Source organism: Doryrhamphus excisus, linkage group LG21, assembly GCF_037039965.1.
Source record: "Doryrhamphus excisus strain RoL-2023G ecotype Guam linkage group LG21, RoL_Dexc_Guam_v1.1, whole genome shotgun sequence".
NCBI lineage: Eukaryota > Metazoa > Chordata > Actinopteri > Syngnathiformes > Syngnathidae > Doryrhamphus > Doryrhamphus excisus.
The window spans coordinates 3595009-3613791 of NC_136377.1; the positions used below are offsets into that span (position 1 = coordinate 3595009).

Below are 18783 nucleotides of genomic sequence, written 5' to 3' on the forward strand. Positions count from 1 at the left end.
GAACTGGAGGTAGCAGAGATGAGGATGTTAAGGTTCTCATTGGGAGTGACCAGGATGGATAGGATCAGGTACCATGTTGTTTGGTCTAGAGACAGTGCCACTGAGGAAAGGACAGAAAGCAGAACTGGAGGTAGCAGAGATGAGGATTGCTGAGCTTCTCACTGGGAGTGACCAGGATGGATAGGATCAGGTACAAGTACATCAGAGGGACATTACATGTTAGAGGCCTCGAATATAAAGTCAGACTGAGATGGTTTGGGACATGTCCAGAGGAGAGAAGTCGCTAATTAACCTAGCATGTTTTTGGAAACCGGAGTACCCGGAGAAAACCCACGCATGCACGGAGAGAACATGCAAACTTCACACAGAGAAGGCCGAGGGTGGAATTGAACCCTGGTCTCCAAGCTGTGAGGTCTGCGTGCTAACCACTAGACCGCCGTGCCGCGTTATTCCATCTTTTTAAAGAAAATGATACCTGCATGGTGTATTTGAGAGCACAAAAACAAGGCATAAAATCAACACAATGATAGTCAGACATTCTCTCGTAATGAATTCATCTTCAATACTACGGTAATAAATCACCTAGTGTGTCATGATAGCTGCTCCAAAATCTGAAAAGAGGTCAATGGTTTAAATATGGCAAAGATAAATCTCGTAGGGGAATTTTCAATCCGCAGCGGTGAAACAATAACATGATTTTTTTTTTTTTTTTTTTTAACCGAACAGAGAAGACAAAGAAAGCTGAGTCTTGCATAAGAAGCCGTGGAAATTACAACAGTTGCCAAAGAGGAAACTATGTTTGATTAAAAAAAAAAAAAAAAAAAAAAAAAAAGGTGTGGCGGGAAGGAAAATTACAGTAGTTTTAGAGCGAGGGAGACTTTTATAGCAGCAAGCAAACAGAAATGAGGAGGGCAAAGGTCGGGTGATAAGATCCAGACAGACTTAGGACTTAGGCTGAATTGAAGCCTAGTTATCCTGTTTTTTTACTCTCACACAAGTATATCAATAAATTCTATTATATACCCTAAAAAAATGTATTAATTGTTTACGGGGGTGTCCAAAATGAGACCTGGGTTTTTCAAAAATATGCTAATAAAAAAATCATGCCCATAATTAGTCATTCATTCATTCATTTATTCATTTTCTACCGCTTTTTCCTCACAAGGGTCACGGGGGGGGGGGGGGGGGGTGCTGGAGCCTATCCCAGCTGTCTTCAGGCGAGAGGCGGGGTCCACCCTGGACTGGTCACCAGCCAGTCACAGGGCACATATAGACAAACAACCATTCACACTCACATTCATACCTATGGACAATATGGAGTCGCCAATTAACCAGTGGCTAATAGTCTAAAAATTAAAAAATAATTTCAAGAAATGCTGCAAATGTTTGACAGACAGTATGAACGGCCTGCAAGAAAATATGTGTCACAAACGGCAATTCCACAACTTCATTGAGTGCAATATTTCCTTTACTATATCATGATATGGTATCATAATTTTTGGATTATTAATATTAATATATTTTGTGGCCATATTCAACCACAAAACAGTAATTCATTCATTTTCTACCGCTTATCTTCACAAGGGTCGTGGGGGGTGCTGGAGCCTATCCCAGCTGTCTTCGTGCAAGAGAGGTGGGGTACACCCTGGACTGGTGTCCAGCCAATCACAGGGCACATATAGACAAACAACCATTCACACTCACATTCATACCTATGGACAATTTGGAGTCGCTAATTAACCTAGCATGTTTTTGGAATGTGGGAGGAAACCGGAGTACCCGGAGAAAACCCACGCATGCACAAGGAGAACATGCAAACTCCACACAGAGATGGCCGAGGGTGGAATTGAACCCTGGTCTCCTAGCTGTGAGGTCTGCGCGCTAACCACTAGACCGCCGTGCCGATATTAGTCATATTGAAGCAAATTGTAAATATATTTTGTGACCCGGAACCAGATAAATGGAGGAAAATGGACAGAAGCATAAAAATGGCTACACCAAAATTGGCCACTAGATGTCAGTAATATTACTGTAATGTTCGGTGAAACATATAATCACCAGAATAGATCAGGTGGTAAACAACGGGAACAACACACACACTGAGCTGAAGAATCATAAAATGTGCAGTTGAAGTGTAATTTTCTCAAAAAATGAAGCTCAAACGTCAATCTACCACAAAAAAAACAGGCGTATCCCAGGTAATTAATAGTGTTTTGTTTTGGATTACACAAAACAGCGACATGACGTAATAACCTGGTATGTCTACACACATAAAAAGGCACTGCAAAACATATATTATTATTGCAGTCACAAGATTATACGCACAGAAGCACCACAATGCCTCTGTACCAATAAAAACATAGTTACTCGCAATCCAGGCTTCACAAACTGAATTCAAAAGTAAACTAAAACAGGTCAAATTCAACAAAATACGTAGTGAAGAACAGAGATTTTCAACCTTTTTTGAGCCACAGCACGTTTTTTTATATTGGAAAAATCTTGTGGCACACCACTAACCAAAAAAGTTCCAAAATGTCACCACGACCTCACACGTGCATCAATAAGTCTATGGGAGGAACAAGGTAGGTGTTGCCACACGGACCAATATTACATTGCTCTGCCAGTCTTTACACCACAGACACTCCACAGTAGCCACGTTTTTACATCACCACTTTTTCTCTTTCCCAATCACCTTTCGGGAAACAATGGTATCCATGGAAAGGAATATTCCAATCTCTTGTTTACATGCGCCGTGAAAATCAACCAGAATAGTCAATGGGTCATTTGCGGTAAAACGTAAACATCAACATCACGTGATACCGACTTTTTTCCGAAGTTTTTCTTTCACTTGTTGGAATAACTCCGTATTGCCAGTTTTTCGTCTGTCCAGTCTTGAAATTTAGTTTGAATCAAAAACAAACTTTGCTTAGTCCAGTGCCGATTGCTGGCCTCCATTTTTAAAAGTGAAGAACGTCTGGATCTGCGTGTTACGTCATATCTGAGCATGCGCTGAAAGAACGCACCCGGGATCAATTTAAACAGGAAAAGATCAAATTCAATCTTGCTAATATTTTATAATTAAACTCAGGACATGTTTTATATAGATATATATTTTCTTTTTTAATAAAACTGCACTTATATAAATAAAGTATATTAAGTAATTCTTTCCATTTGAGCAAATAAACCAAATGCAATTGGAATATTTGGGTCCATATATTCATGGCTATTGACATAATATTTGCAAATGATGATTAATAAATGTTAATTATAAAAAGTGATATTGGATAATTCCTCACGGCACACCGGACGGTTTCTCAAGGTACACTAGTGTGCCGCGGCACAGTGGTTGAAAATCCGAATAGAGTTTCAAAATGCACGGCGAGTGCAAAAAAAAATGACGACGCAAAAGCATTCAAATCCTTGCCGCTTCCACATGACATCCCATTTGAACTACACGAATTAACATGAGAGCAGCACTGCGAGGCAATGGAGGCCTTCGGGGTCATAGAGTGAAGGAGCATACCCGTCATGTAACCAGAGCTAATCTAGCTGTCTGGACTTGAATGCTCACTACACAAAGCAGCGCTGGGCCAGCGGCCAAAGCGTGACGCCATTCTCAACCCAAGAGATTGAAGGAAGCGGAGAGGAAGTCGAGCGGCTGTGGCTTCCGTGTCTGATTATTTGAAAGCAATACAGACGGGGGCTTCGGATGCCGAGTTTCCACCGAGTGGCACTGCTTTGTCACCACAGATATGGCGACTGTTTTCTTGGTTTTAAAAGGGGGGACGGAAAGAGGTACGAAGAACAGGAAGTACTCTTATTGTTAGTTCAGCCTATCAAAAAAACTTTATAAAGAGAGGTCACCATACAGTATATTCAGCGGGAGTATACTTTAAATACAGGAGACCCTCAGTATAAAACAGGAAACTATTTTCAGAGTGTCTAAGGACGACGAGTGTCCCACTTCAGAGTCTCTCTCATTCTCACACAGCCTGGTTTCTATTCGTCGTCATCATCATCAAGTGAAAGTGACACAAGGATACTGACAGGCGGTAATCGGTTAACCTGTTGAGCATGTTTGGCACACAAAACTGTAAAGGTTTCAAGATAATGTCAAAAAAAAAAAAACAATATACAATTGCATATTTTGAGTTAAGTGTATTAAGATTGATATTCAGTGACAAATGCGTTTTCATAAATTTAGCACACCCCGGTTAAGTATTTTCATCCCCGAGCTGCGCCGTGTTTAAAAATAGTAGCCTAGCCTTAGCGGTAGCCATGACGGAAATAAACGAGGTGCAGACACGAGGGCGTAGCTATTTTAAGGAAAGGGTCAGCAAAAGTAGGCAGGAGGCACGGTGATCAAGTGACCTCGCCGACAGTCAATGCAACCTTGCTAACATGAAGACAAATGTTAAATATGAAAATATTTGTATAGCAATACATTTTCAGAAATCGGCGATGACTAAAAGCCATTTCCTTTCATGTGTAATTCATTATGAAAAGGGCCCTCGGGCAATAATTTGTATCCAGTAATTGAACTCATGTTTTCTGCCTCGTGTTTCCACGCCAATGCGGAAGTCAGCAGAATAAAGTCCTCATACTCATTCACTACCAAAGACATACTTATATATATTTTTCAAAACAACTGCCCAATCCCAAAAAACATATTATAGAGGTGATGATGCAAGTACACAACAAAAGAGCTCATGTTCAGTGCAGTTTGAAGCCGTAAAAACAATCACAAGGTGGCAGAAATGTATTTTATAAGAGCTTGACATGGCTCTTTTCCATGTATTAAAGTCCTCCACAGTATGGAGGAAGTGGTAAAGCAAGCATGGAGGCGTGCACGGAAAGTGAAAATTGTAATTATAGTTGTAAATATATTGTTTAATTAAAGATCAGTAAAGTTCAATTTCAATGAGCCGGTGCACAAGCGGCCGCACAAAAGCAGGCTTCGTTACACATCTTAAAATAAAGCCCAGAGCAACTATCAACTATCAATGAGTTGAGGTGGGAGGTCTACATTTTAATCATGTTGTGATGTTGCTGTGAATATGTGAGCTAACGTAGCTATGCTAGTATTGCTAACATTTGTGTCACACTGTCCCAGTAATTGAACTCGTTTTCTGCCTCGTGTTTCTACGCCAATGCGGAAGTCAGCAGAATAAAGTCCTCATACTCATTCACTACCAAAGACATACTTATATATATTTTTCAAAACGACTGCCCAATCCCAAAAAACATATTAAAGAGGTGATGATGCAAGTACACAACAAAAGAGCTCATGTTCAGTGCAGTTTGAAGCCGTAAAAACGACCACAAGGTGGCAGAAATGTATTTTATAAGAGCTTGACATGGCTCTTTTCCATGTATTAAAGTCCTCCACAGTATGGAGGAAGTGGTAAAACAAGCATGGCGGCGTGCAGGGAAAGTGAAAATTGTAATTATAGTTGTAAATATATTGTTTAATTAAAGATAAGTAAAGTTCAATTTCAATGAGCCGGTGCACAAGCGGCCGCACAAAAGCAGGCTTCGTTACACATCTTAAAATAAAGCCCAGAGCAACTATCAACTATTAATGAGTTGAGGTGGGAGGTCTACATTTTAATCATGTTGTGATGTTGCTATGAATATGTGAGCTAACATAGCTATGCTAGTATTGCTAACATTTGTGTCACACTGTCCCAGTAATTGAACTCATGTTTTCTGCCTCGTGTTTCCACGCCAATGCGGAAGTCAGCAGAATAAAGTCCTCATACTCATTCACTACCAAAGACATACTTATATACATTTTTCAAAACAACTGCCCAATCCCAAAAAACATATTATAGAGGTGATGATGCAAGTACACAACAAAAGAGCTCATGTTCAGTGCAGTTTGAAGCCGTAAAACAATCACAAGGTGGCAGAAATGTATTTTATAAGAGCTTGACATGGCTCTTTTCCATGTATTAAAGTCCTCCACAGTATGGAGGAAGTGGTAAAGCAAGCATGGCGGCGTGCAGGGAAAATGAAAATTGTAATTATAGTTGTAAATATATTGTTATTAAAGATCAGAAAAAAGTTCAATTTCAATGAGCCGGTGCACAAGCGGCCGCACAAAAGCAGGCTTCGTTACACATCTTAAAATAAAGCCTAGAGCAACTATCAACTATCAATGAGTTGAGGTGGGAGGTCTACATTTTAATCATGTTGTGATGTTGCTATGAATATGTGAGCTAACGTAGCTATGCTAGTATTGCTAACATTTGTGTCACACTGTCCCAGTAATTGAACTCATGTTTTCTGCCTCGTGTTTCCACGCCAATGCGGAAGTCAGCAGAATAAAGTCCTCATACTCATTCACTACCAAAGACGTACTTGTATATATATTTTTCAAAACAACTGCCCAATCCCAAAAACGCATCATAGAGGTGATGATGCAAGTACACAACAGAAGAGCTCATGTTCAGTGCATTTTATAAGAGCTTGGCATGGCTCTTTTCCATGTATTAAAGTCCTCCACAGTATGGCGGAAGTGGTAAAGCAAGCATGGAGGTGTGCAGGGAAAGTGAAAATTGTAATTAAAGATCAGTAAAAAAAAAAAAAAAAGTTCAATTCCAATGAGCCGCACAACATTTGCTAACATTTGTGTCACACTGTCCCACTCCTTAAAGTCACGTTGTTGCATGTGATGAATAGACTAGAGAGAATGTCTGGTAATCATTAGCCAACAATAACGACACCGCCTATCCTTCAGTTTTCTCATGATGATTCTTGCATAACTTGCTAATGAGTTAAGGAAAAATGTACACTGACATGGAAATTAATTAATTAATTAATTAATCCCTATTCTGGAAGTGATAAAACCAGAGTTAAGAAGGAACAAATGCTGAATACGACATTGCTTTTAATGAATTCTCATCAGTACAATCAATATTAAAGTATGCGACTGGTTTCTGACGAGAGGCAGATTATCACCGGGAAGCAATCAGCGCTTTCATCAAAACAAGTCTCAACACATCATATTCTTTTACACACACACACACACAATGCAAAAGTATTTCCTAAGTCGTGCTCCGTTTGTCTCGACACACCAACTTAATAGCCGTTTTCATCAATATCATACTGTAAGGAGTGTCACAAGATTCAAATGTGATGTTTCTTGTTTAGAGAAAAGCTGTATTGTGAGATGAGGGCAGCCAGAAGGTACGGCATTACGGCTGTAAATGACTCAAGTCTAAATGTAATATGGACGTTGTATGACATCCGCAGGGCTCGACAATAACGATGTACCCATGTAAAACAAAATTCGGGCAAGTAAATCCATTCCCGTCGGGCAAGTGCACTTTGGCATGCCATACTGTGAAGAGTTTTTTTTTTAAAAGCGGTTCTTGTTGGGTGTTGGTAAAACACAGACTGCGTAATTTCGGTGGTAATTTGTAAACCGATCCTTGCAAATCTTGAAATGGACCAATCAGAATTGTTTATTTTGAACGCGGTCTGTAGTCCACAATCCGCGTTTGCGATCAACCAATCAGCGATCGTTTGACTATGAAAACATCTATCATGGCGTCCCTGCCAACATCGTCTAATTCAGTGATTTTCAACCTTTTTTCAGCCACGGCACGTTTTTTTACATTGGAAAAACCTTGTGGCACACCACTAACCAAAAATGTAACCACAACCTCACACGTGCATCAATAAGTCTATGGGAGGAACAAGGTAGGTGTTGCCACACGGACCAATATTACATTGCTCTGCCAGTCTTTACACCACAGACACTCCACAGTAGCCACGTTTTTACATCACCACTTTTTCTCTTTCCCAATCACCTTTCGGGAAACAATGGTATCCATGGAAAGGAATATTCCAATCTCTTGTCTACATGCGCCGTGAAAATCAACCAGAATAGTCAATGATGTCATGCGCGGTAAAACGTAAACATCAACATTACGTGATACCGACTTTTTTCCGAAGTTTTTCTTTCATTTGTTGGAATAACTCCGTATTGCCGGTTTTTCGTCTGTCCAGTCTTGAAATTTTAATTTGAATCAAAAACAAATTTTGCTTAGTCCAGTGCCGATTCACTGGCCTCCATTTTTAAAAGTGAAGAACGTCTGGATCTGCGTGTTACGTCATATCTGAGCATGCGCTGAAAGAACGCACCCGGGATCAATTTAAACAGGAAAAGATCAAATTCAATCTTGCTAATATTTTATAATTAAACTCGGGACATGTTTTATATATATATTTATATATTCTTTTTTAATAAAACTGCACTTGTGAATAAAGTATAATAAAGTATAGAAGGGTTTAGATTCTGTTTCACAGATGGCGCTAATGCATACTGGATGGCACCAATACTGATGATTTGATGCTCTGCTACTAGTATTTAATTGAGTTGTTTGGGTGGCAGCCATTGTTTACAAATGTTACAATGTTGTAACTTTCTCTCTTTGGCCCAATGAAGTGAAATGTTGAGTGTGGATTAGATGACATAATATGTACATTTACTGTAGCCTGGGTGGAGCTTGCACACACACAAGCCTTTAGGCCACCAGTCTGAAATCCAAAATAGTGTAAGCCGTGTGTAAATAGGTGTTAGGAAAAATATAATGACCTGTAATCGTGTCTCTTAATTGTGGGAGCTGAGGTTCTTAACCCCCCCCCCCAGCCATGTCTGAGCTCTGTCGACGCAAACTGAACATAAAATATAAAATACAATCTTGGCTGCTGAAAAGAACAGAGTTCCAGTTCCACGTACGCAGCCTTTTTTTTTTTTTAACAACAATACCAAATTTGGACACACTTAAGTTGCAACAATCACTTTAGCCATGCATGCATTGTAATGTCGCGTGCAGAATACAGTTCCAGTTTTTTCAGAGGAATGATGCGAAACAGCAAATTGCAAAAAAAGACCTTTGAAACATTGAATACTTGTCAGTGGAGCAGCTCTCATAGCAATACGTCCAACACCGGGGGAAGCTATTAAGTGGGGGAGAGAGGAGACGCCCTGCAATGGTAACCAGGCAATCACAAGGTACATGCTGTATATATCAAGGGTGTCCAAAATGCGGCACACTGTAGAAAAAATAAATAAATAAATAAATAAATAAAAAAAACAAAAAAAAATGGTTTCCACATTTTGCCTGGCTCTCACTCCGTTCTCTGGCGGCACATTTCTAGCTCGTTTTTGTCCCATGGGCGAGCTATCCCGTTTCATGAAGTACGTGCTAAGTGTCACTTAACAATCTTGCTCTCTTGTTATCATTAGAATGCTTATAGCTTGTCTTCAACACACGAGTCGTGCAACCTAAACACATAGTGTTTTTTTTTTTGGGGGGGGGGGGTTTGCCCATCATCCACAATCATATTGATTGCTGAAGCATATGACGTGGTCAAATGGCGTCTTTTGGAAATGTGAACAAGCTTACTCCATCTTCTTGAGTGTTCAAACGCCTTCAACATGAGTGTGCATAAAATACAAAAAAAATAGTATATACGTATATATATATATATATACCAATTTTTATGTAATTTATATGTAATATATATATTTTATGTAATGTATGTATGTATATTTTTTATGTAATATTTTACATATTTTTATGTAATATTTTATGTTGTAGTGGTAGGGTTACCAGGACATAATTCACCCCGGAACAATCAATAGGGGAGGGGTTGCCACCCGGAGGGGTGGGCGCAAGGGACGGGGGTTTTCCGCTTCCTGTTGTGGTTGAGAGACGGGGCTTTCATGTCTTACATAGCAAAGAGTGCAAGTTGTTGCGTGAAAAATAAAGTTAAATAAAGTAAAAATAAAATAAAATTTAAAAAAATATAAAGTTTTCTCCCAAATTCGACACTCCGCCTCAGACTCCAGTTCTTCGGCGCTTCAATGAAATATTTTTATGCAATATATGTATGTAATATATGTGCAAATATGCAAAGCTTTTAAGGGGTGCATAAGGCGAGTAGAAAAGGGACGGTGAAGAGACACACCAATATATATATATCACCACAGGTGGCCCCCACAGCGTCTCTGTACACATATACTGTAGATACACAGCTAGAGGATGTACATTTGAATGATGTTAGGCCTTTTATTGCACTCCCTATTTGCGTTTAAAAAACACCCCATGGGACTCCGGGAACTGGTGGGACCTCACGGTTTCAAGATACAGACGTAACAATCAAGTCGCTTGTTCTCTTCAAGCATCTTCAAAGCATGAAACGCAACTAAGGAGACATTGAATGACAGCGGCAAACAGGAATGCGCTAGGGCAGGGGTCTCAAACACGCGGCCCGCGGGCCAAATGTGGCCCGCAGGACACTATTTTGAGGCCCCCGCCTTGATATGAAAGTTTAATGTCAGTGCGGCCCGCGCAAGTTTGATATGTTAAAGGTTAAATAACTGTTAATAGTTATCCTCCCTATTCGTGTGGAAGTGGTAAGTTTTTGGTTATTTAAGTTTAAAGGAAATAACTTGAAGGCTACCGTTTAGGTCGCTAGCTCTCTAGTTTGCGAGTTAGCATGTGTGTCAAGACCCTGCAGTTGCGCAATATGTTGTAAATAAAAAGAGTATAAATGTGAATATAGTCGTGTTTTGTCATGTCTACAGGGCTCTAATAATGCTTTGTTCATTTTAATCTGAAAAAAATAATTTGTCTACCCACCAACTATATGTGGTTTCTTATGTTTTTATTATTTGGTGTTTTATTATTATAAATATATTTATTTATTACTGATTGATTGATTTTCTTTTATTATTTTTTTTCATCTTATTTTGTGTAGAAAAATAAAAATTAAGAACAGTGGAATGTTTTATCAGAGCTTTTCTTGTAGAAAATTGGAACAAAAGCAAAGTTTATTCATTTTTCTGTTTTTAATAAATGCGTTTTTTTTTTGTTTTTTTTTTTGAAAACCTGATGCGGCCCAGCCTCTCCCAGACTCCAGCTCCAGTGCCCCCCAGGTAAATTGAATTTGAAACCCCTGCGCTAGGGGGGAAGATAAGAACCCAGACCTCTGCTTATGATCCACTTGTTTACAAACTGAGCTGAGAAGAAACACCTTCACATCTGACCCTTTTCGTAAGAGCTCATAAAAGTAAAATATAAATTTCCCTCCTTCAAAACTTCACTTGTTCCGGAAAGTCAAGCATTCTCCTTGTGCTGCAAGAAAGCCACTTTCCCACAGGACTCTACACTATAAAACAACCAAGCGGCCACTTCCTGTGTGGTGACACATTCCCATTGTACTGTGGCGTGACTGTCAAATTGAAACAATTTGTATGCAGAGTCAGAAACCAAATTTATATTGGTTTGATTCGGGCTGGAACTAACGTTCTATTAATAGAGTTATCGGCGACAGACCTAATCAATATGAACCAATTACAAACAGTTATGGTTTGGTCCACAACATACCAGAAAGGAGGCAACAATGTATTCTTTTTCTCATAGATGAGGAAGAAAATGAAATATTCACATTTGAGAGATTGAAATGTATATACGTTATGTATATATATATATATATATATATGTCGAGTGTTACATATATATATGTATATATATATTTAGAATTTGGAATTTGGATCAGATCTGGATTAAAGTCGGTTCAGATGCAAGGAAAAATTGAAAAATGTGAACCTGTTCAATTGGATTTTCTTTTGATAAAAATTAAAATTCCTTTTAGACGTGGAATGTGGATCAGATCTGGATTAAAGTCGGTTCATATGCAAGGAAAATTTGAAAAATGTGAACCTGTTCAATTGGATTTTCTTTTGATAAAAATTAAAATACCTTTTAGACGTTGAATGTGGATCAGATCGAGATTAAATTTGGTTTTGGGCTGTGTTTAAAAATGGATTTAAAATACAAATGGATCTGATACAGATTCTGTTTTTCACAATTTAAATTTTCTGACAGAAAATCCAATAACCCAGATGTGGAATCTGTATTTAAACATCAACTGAGATCAATCAGATTCTTACACCTAATTTTAGGAAATTTTCAGTTGGGTCTGAAAGTAGATTTGATCTAGGTCGAATCAAAAAGAGCAACAAAAATCCAGCAAACAGATTCCCGGTCAAGCTCACCAAAGATAAAGCCGGTTCTGAAACCAACAGCAATAAAGCGACTTCAAAAATATACAAATATTCAAACTTTTGACTGGTGCTGCATCACTGTTCATATTTGTTTTCATATTTGTGATTCAAAACCAAATTTGATCCAGATCAGATTCTACAGTCAACACATTTTTAAATGTATTACGGAAAACCTCATTTATTGTTATGTTTGCATCTCTTTCATATTTTCACCCAATTAGTCAGAAACCAAATTTAATCCAGCTCTGATACAGATTCACATCACATTTGTATTTTATCAAGAAAAACCCAATTGAACCTCGTCACATATTTCAACTTTTATTCAATTTGAGTGCAGATCCAAAACCATATTAAATCCAAATCTGATCCAGGTTGTATATTTAACAGCAATTTTAAAGTTTCTGTCTGGTTTCTGACATGAAATCCAATAATTTAACTCAGATGTGATTCGGAATCTGTATTTAAACATCAACTGAGATCAATCAATCAGATTCTTACACCTAATTTTAGGAAATCTTCAGTTGGGTCTGAAAGTAGATTTGATCTAGGTTTGAGTCGAATCGAAAAGAGCAACAAACAGATTCAGAAACAGATTCCCGGTCAAGCTCAACAAAGACAAAGCCGGTTCTGAAACCAACAGCAATAGAGCGACTTCAAATATACGAAAAATGTTACCTACCCTGAGAAGCTGAGAGGGTACGAGGTCAAAGCAGTCGTGGTGGAGAGTCCGTCATTGGCCCTTGGAACCACCGGGATCCAGCTCTCCCCGACTGGGGTTGGGTTTGAGTACATGCCAAAGGGCTTTCGGTCTATGATGCTGGGGGTTGGGTTGGTTCTGTAGCAGTAGTCAGGAATCGAGTCCATGGACGAGGACAACGGGGCCTCGATGTGGAGTGACCCCATGCTGCCTTGGAGACACTGAGACTGGCAGAAGGGAAGCCGTTCCTGCTTCTCCGACTTGACCGCACCGGGATTGTGTACGAATGCGTTGTCTTGGTGTTCTTCCTTGATGACGACGCTGGACAGAAGTGATGGTTGATGGTGAAGCTGTAGAAGGTGATGTTGCTGGTGAGGATGGTGGAGGACGGCGTGCTGTTGTTGCTGGCTTGCGTCGTTCGAGTCTTGACAGCTCCTGCCGTTATTCACGGGCGGTTTTGTTACTTTTGCTAAACCTCCGATGGGTCCGCCGACGATGCTGCTATCGTGCAGGATGTTATCCAAGTGAGCTACTTCCGAACCCAAATCAAACTCGCCGATCTCCGGCAGGGATCCGGAAAGGTCCAGGTCTTTCCAAAGTTCGCTCTCCTCAATCAGGCGAGTCCCCGTCAATTCACAGGAAGTAGCACCTGCGTGTCCGCCGCAGGTTCCCAGTTCTTTATCCAATGAGAAGTCGCCTTCCTGTTTGATGTGCTGGGGGAAAAGGTCTGGCAGGGGGAGGACAGACGTGGACGCGTTGTCCAGTTCTGCAATATTCTGATTCAGGAGCGCCAAGTCATCCTCGATGTTGAACACACCGATATCCTGTTTCTCGAGTCTGATCATTTTACCCGATTTCATATCAGACCCTTCGCACATGACTTGCGGATGGGAGTCAAAAAGACTTCCTAGCTCCACCTGGTCTTTGGCTCCACCCCGTCCATGTGGGGCTATAGCAGGGGTCACGTTACCCCCATCGCCGCATACTCCAGACTCTGCAAATGACAGGCGGCCGTCTGGATTACCATTGCAATTCGGTCCACCCCGATCCATTTTGTTATTCTTCGAGGGTTGATTCCCGGCACATGGAAAGAAAGAGCATATGACATTAGTCGGGATGAAGTGGAAAATTCGAGCTGCATCGTGTCTTCAAAAGCAACCGAGGCAAAATGGAGTGTACTATTTGGATTCAACCAGGCCAATTACCAGGTACAGTCTGGATAAAACTGACATAAATAAACCAAAAAATGTAAATAAAGTAATGAATTTGACTTCACTTCTTATAGTGACTGGATATCACTATCACTGGAAATCTTGCCTTGGTTTTCAGACGTTTACTTGGTTATTGTACAGTATTGCACGTATTTTAGTATTTGGTGCGTTGATTCATTCCCATCATTGCTTGTTATTCACTCATTTATCATTATTCTGATTTTTGGTATCCAACCGGTCTCGGATGGAAGTCAGCTGGGATAGGCTCCAGCTTACCTGTGACCCTAATGAGGAAAAGCATTGATTGGATTAATGGATTTTGGGATGAATTGGATTTTTCTTATTAAAATGGATTGGGGGCGGCACGGCCGTCTAGTGGTTAGCGCGCAGACCTCACAGCTAGGAGACCAGGGTTCAATTCCACCTTCAACCATCTCTGTGTGGAGTTTGCATGTTCTCCACGTGCATGCGTGGGTTTTCTCCGGGTACTCCGGTTTCCTCCCACATTCCAAAAACATGCTAGGTTAATTAGCGACTCCAAATTGTCCATAGGTATGAATGTGAGTGTGAATGGTTGTTTGTCTATATGAGCCCTGTGATTGACTGGCCACCAGTCCAGGGTGTACAAGACAGCTGGGATAGGCTCCCTCGTGACCCTCGTGAGGATAAGCGGTAAAAAAAAAATGTATGGATGTCGGGTTTGCTCGCATTTAAAGACATAGATTCCGATTTTTGGAGGCGGTCGGATAGAATCCAAGAGTCATCTCAGCCCGCTTGCATCCCCTCAGGTGGTCTTGGCCTGCCTGTTTGATCCAGTCCTGGATTAAGCGGTCTGTGTTTTTTGACATGTAACCAATCTAACCATATTGGCAGAGCAAACAGATTTCGTTGTAACCGGATTCAAATGACAAGTGTGAACACACCCTCCTACATCTGGAGATGTCATCAGTGACTACAACAAAGATGCATTACTTCTTATCTACCTATCATTGAAGAAACATCAACAGCACCAAACGGGCAATTTCCTTTCTTTAAGAACGCCCACAAATGCTCACAAATGCCACACACACACACACACACACACACACACACACACTGACCTGAATTAAACAAAGACAGACGTTGACGACTGCAGGACATAAATAAGTGTAATTGTCTGCTAATGTTATTTCTGCCTTTGAAGTGAGTTTCTGTGCTAAAACACGTCCACCGCGTTCTCCTGTCAATGCAAATTAACCCCCACACGGGCCCTCGGGGCCACACGCTGTCTTCACTCGCAAGAAAGTGCAAAATGAGACCAACGTAAAGCCCATAAGATACAACCATAGCCAGAGGGCACCTGCTTTGTAGGAGGCCAAATATTTGCATGCAATTGTACCTTAAGGGCCTGTCACATGTGGGACTTTTGGTACTATAAGAACAGCCGTTTGTTGCACTGATACTGCTGTTGTTGTTATGATGCTCAAATGAGCCAAACTTGAGAAAAACTCACGTTTCATAAATAAATTAAAAAAAATGTATAGGACACTTCATACACAATCAGGAACAAAAAATTCTGAATTATTTTATAATATAGTTAGGATTGGCTTAATTAACTACCGGACATGAGGGGGGAAGATATTAATTAGAACAGGGGTCTCGAATTCAATTTACCTGGGGGCCACTGGAGCTAGGGTCTGGGCGAGGCTGGGCCGCATCAGGTTTTCCAAAAAAAAAACAAGCATTTATTAAAAACAGAAAAATGAATAAACTTTGCTTTGGTTCCGATTTTCTACAAGAAAAGCTCTGATAAAACCTTCCACTGTTCTCAAATATCTTAATTTTTATTTTTCTACACAAAATAAGAACAAGAATAAAGAAAATCAATCAATCAGTAATAAATAAATATAATAATAATAATAAAACGGCAAATAATAAAAACGTAAGAAACCACATATAGTTGGTGGGTAGACAAAATTATTTTTTTCACATTAAAATGAACAAAGCATTATTAGAGCCCTGTAGACATGACAAAACACGACTATAGTCACATTTATACTCTTTTTATTTACAACATATTGCACAACTGCAGGGTCTTGAGACACACGCTAACTCGCAAACTAGAGAGCTAGCGACCTAAACGGTAGCCTTCAAGTTATTTCCTTTCAACTTAAATAGCCAAAAACCTACCACTTCCACACGGATAGGGAGGATAACTATTAACAGTTATTTAACCTTTAACATGAACATTAATCAAACGTAATAATTTTTTCTGGGTACATGATACCATACAGCATCCATATCAAACTTGCACGGGCCGCACTAACATATCGAGGCAAGGGCCTCAAACTAGTGTCCAGCGGGCCACATATGGCCCGCGGGCCGCGTCTTTGAGACCCCTGAATTAGAAGGTGTATAATATTTAATGAAATGAATAATAAGAATATATTTTTGAAAAAGCATGTTACTTTCCACTTTACCACTACATTAAAACAGTTCAATTTTGACATTTCTAATTTGAAAACATGTCTATTATTTGTAATAACAACAAATAGAATATTATATCTATATTAGAAGTCCTATTATTGTAATATTTATAATTATTACAATTATTCATGTGTCTTATTTGTAATAATAACCCATGCAAACATATAAACACATTTTTGGTTTTGGTTTTATTATTTTTTCTGTACAAATTCTAAACATGAGAATTGTATTCATCCTATTTATCATTATAATACATATATTGAATATAATTCATACTAAACTAAGCAATATACATTTAATCATATATACATAATGCATAATGGAAACCTATGTAAATGACATTTATAGTATTGTTGTGTTGTGATGGTGTGCCTAATGATGTACAATAATAATAAAATAATAATTAAATATATCAAATGAAGCAATATTACACAGCAAAAAATAGAATTTTCATCAACAATAAATGTAAAGACATTGGAAAACATGAAGTTCCTAATATTTCCACCTCTTTTATGTGGTTTATTACTAAGGCAACCAAAATATGCTTTCAGTATGATGCACTTCTAGGCCACTGGAAACTACAAAAACAAACAATATTCATATAATGTTTCCTTATGACGTCAAAACTCTGCATTATTATCTTTGTTTTTTTTAAATTCAGTGTAGCAATGCGAGTATAAGTAAGTTGTGAGCACTCATGCACTGCACTTAACGTACTTAATGCAAGACACCTCCACTCAAGACATGCATTCGTGCACTTTGAAACGCAAAAAAAAAAAGCATGTCACAGATTGGAATGTTTTAAGATGGAAACGTCGTGTTTTTCCAAGCTTTTTTTTGCATTTTTGTGCTTTTTTTTCCTAAAAGAGAGCGCGACATTAGCGCAACCTGTTGGCTGCCTGGATGAACTGCACTTTATCGCCCTTTCTTGACAAGGATGCTATTGCTTTTTAACTCCCAAACAACACAGACATTAGGTCATTTCCAGGCCTCCTCAGATGTGTATAACAATCAGCGCCATTACAAAATGAATGCATTAATAGAAAAGTGGATCTTACCTGTTGTTTTAGAAGATTTGTCGTTTAAGTCATCTCCAGTCAAAATGAGTCACAAACACAAAGTCCAGACAGATTAAAAAAAAAATTAAAAACCAAATAAAAAAACATACCGTCCAACTGACGACACCACTCGAATAAATAATCCGACTGAGAGCTAACTATTTAGCAACTAAAGTAAACAATGTCGACGGAGGAGGAGGAGGAAGCAGATCCGAGTCGAAGCCTCCCCAGTCTCGCCTGCTCCACTTTCCCCCACTCAGAGGTGTAAATCATTAAAGGAAACGCGTGTATAAAAACACTCAAAGAAAAGTGTTCGTTTATATGCTACTGTGGATTTTTTAAAAAAAAAAACTGTCGACGGATCCTTCGGTGGAATAAATGTCGCAAATGCGTCATGCAAGCTGGAGGCATTAAAGTTATATAAGGGCGACGACCAGCTCGGCAGCACTATGCTGCAAACTCCGCCAAGCTGGGCGGACAGTTAGTTTAGTAGTGTCAAGGTCCTGGAGGAATATAGAAGCATTTCCGCTTAGTGCTTTTCAAAGCAAAAGCAACCACCGGAAGTGTTTCAACTCTGCGCGGCTAGTCGGTATTTTTTTAAAATACAACGTTCCTTATTGGTATACTTTCAAAACACGCAACATAATTAATTTAGCGTAAAGTTGCAGTCGATGAGTTTTAACGTTTTTTTCTTTCTTTTTTTTTTACGTCGTTCAACAGGTTTCCTGTGAGAGTTGGTGTACAATATTAACTTGACGCATCCGTCTAATTTGACACTTGCGGGTGAACGCCCCTTCTTGCCTTGCTGCTGAGGAATCTGTCAAAACGTGTCTTCCTCGTCGTCCACTGTGGAATCCACTGTAGCCCACTCCTTCGAGCTTTGAAAAACACTTAATAAACTATCAAAAAAATATTTCTCTTTCTTTTCTTTCTTTTTATAGCTTGTGGGGTCACTGTGCTTACAAAAGAAGACCACAAAGTAGCGTGAAATTTAAGTGATTAGAATCGGCTGTTCCTGTTTCCTGTGATTTTAAAAGGAAACACGTGGATTTAACCCACGCCAGAAATGATCATATTCATGACCATACGCCAAGGCCTCGCAGCGTAACATTGGGATTGAAGAATAGAGTTTTACTACAGTACTGTACTGTACTATACTATCCATCCATTTTCCTCCGCTTATCAGGGTCCGGGTCGCGGGGGCAGCAGTCTTAGTACGGAAGCCCAGACTTCCCGGTCCCCGTCCACCTCCTCCAGCTCCACCGG

At 39.5% G+C, this 18783-nt stretch overlaps 1 protein-coding gene across 4 annotated transcripts in view; it reads right to left on the reverse strand.

Moving 5' to 3' along the window:
* Window positions 1-18492, reverse strand: part of LOC131137773 (glucocorticoid receptor-like) — a 64879-nt gene extending 46387 nt beyond the window's left edge. For 3 of the 4 annotated variants that reach the window (XR_013625138.1, XM_058086032.2, XM_058086030.2), the window contains exons 1-2: window positions 17518-18492; window positions 12765-13843 (exon numbers count right to left, since the gene is read on the reverse strand). Coding sequence is in view for 3 of the 4 variants with exons in the window: in XM_058086032.2 (XP_057942015.2) it covers window positions 12765-13834 (1070 nt within the window). In the remaining variant the exon portion in view is untranslated. Of the gene's footprint in view, window positions 1-12764; window positions 13844-15646; window positions 15668-17517 lie in introns of those variants that run through there. The other variant, XM_078787505.1, reaches the window with a different exon arrangement.
* Between the last annotated feature and the right edge of the window lie 291 nt (window positions 18493-18783).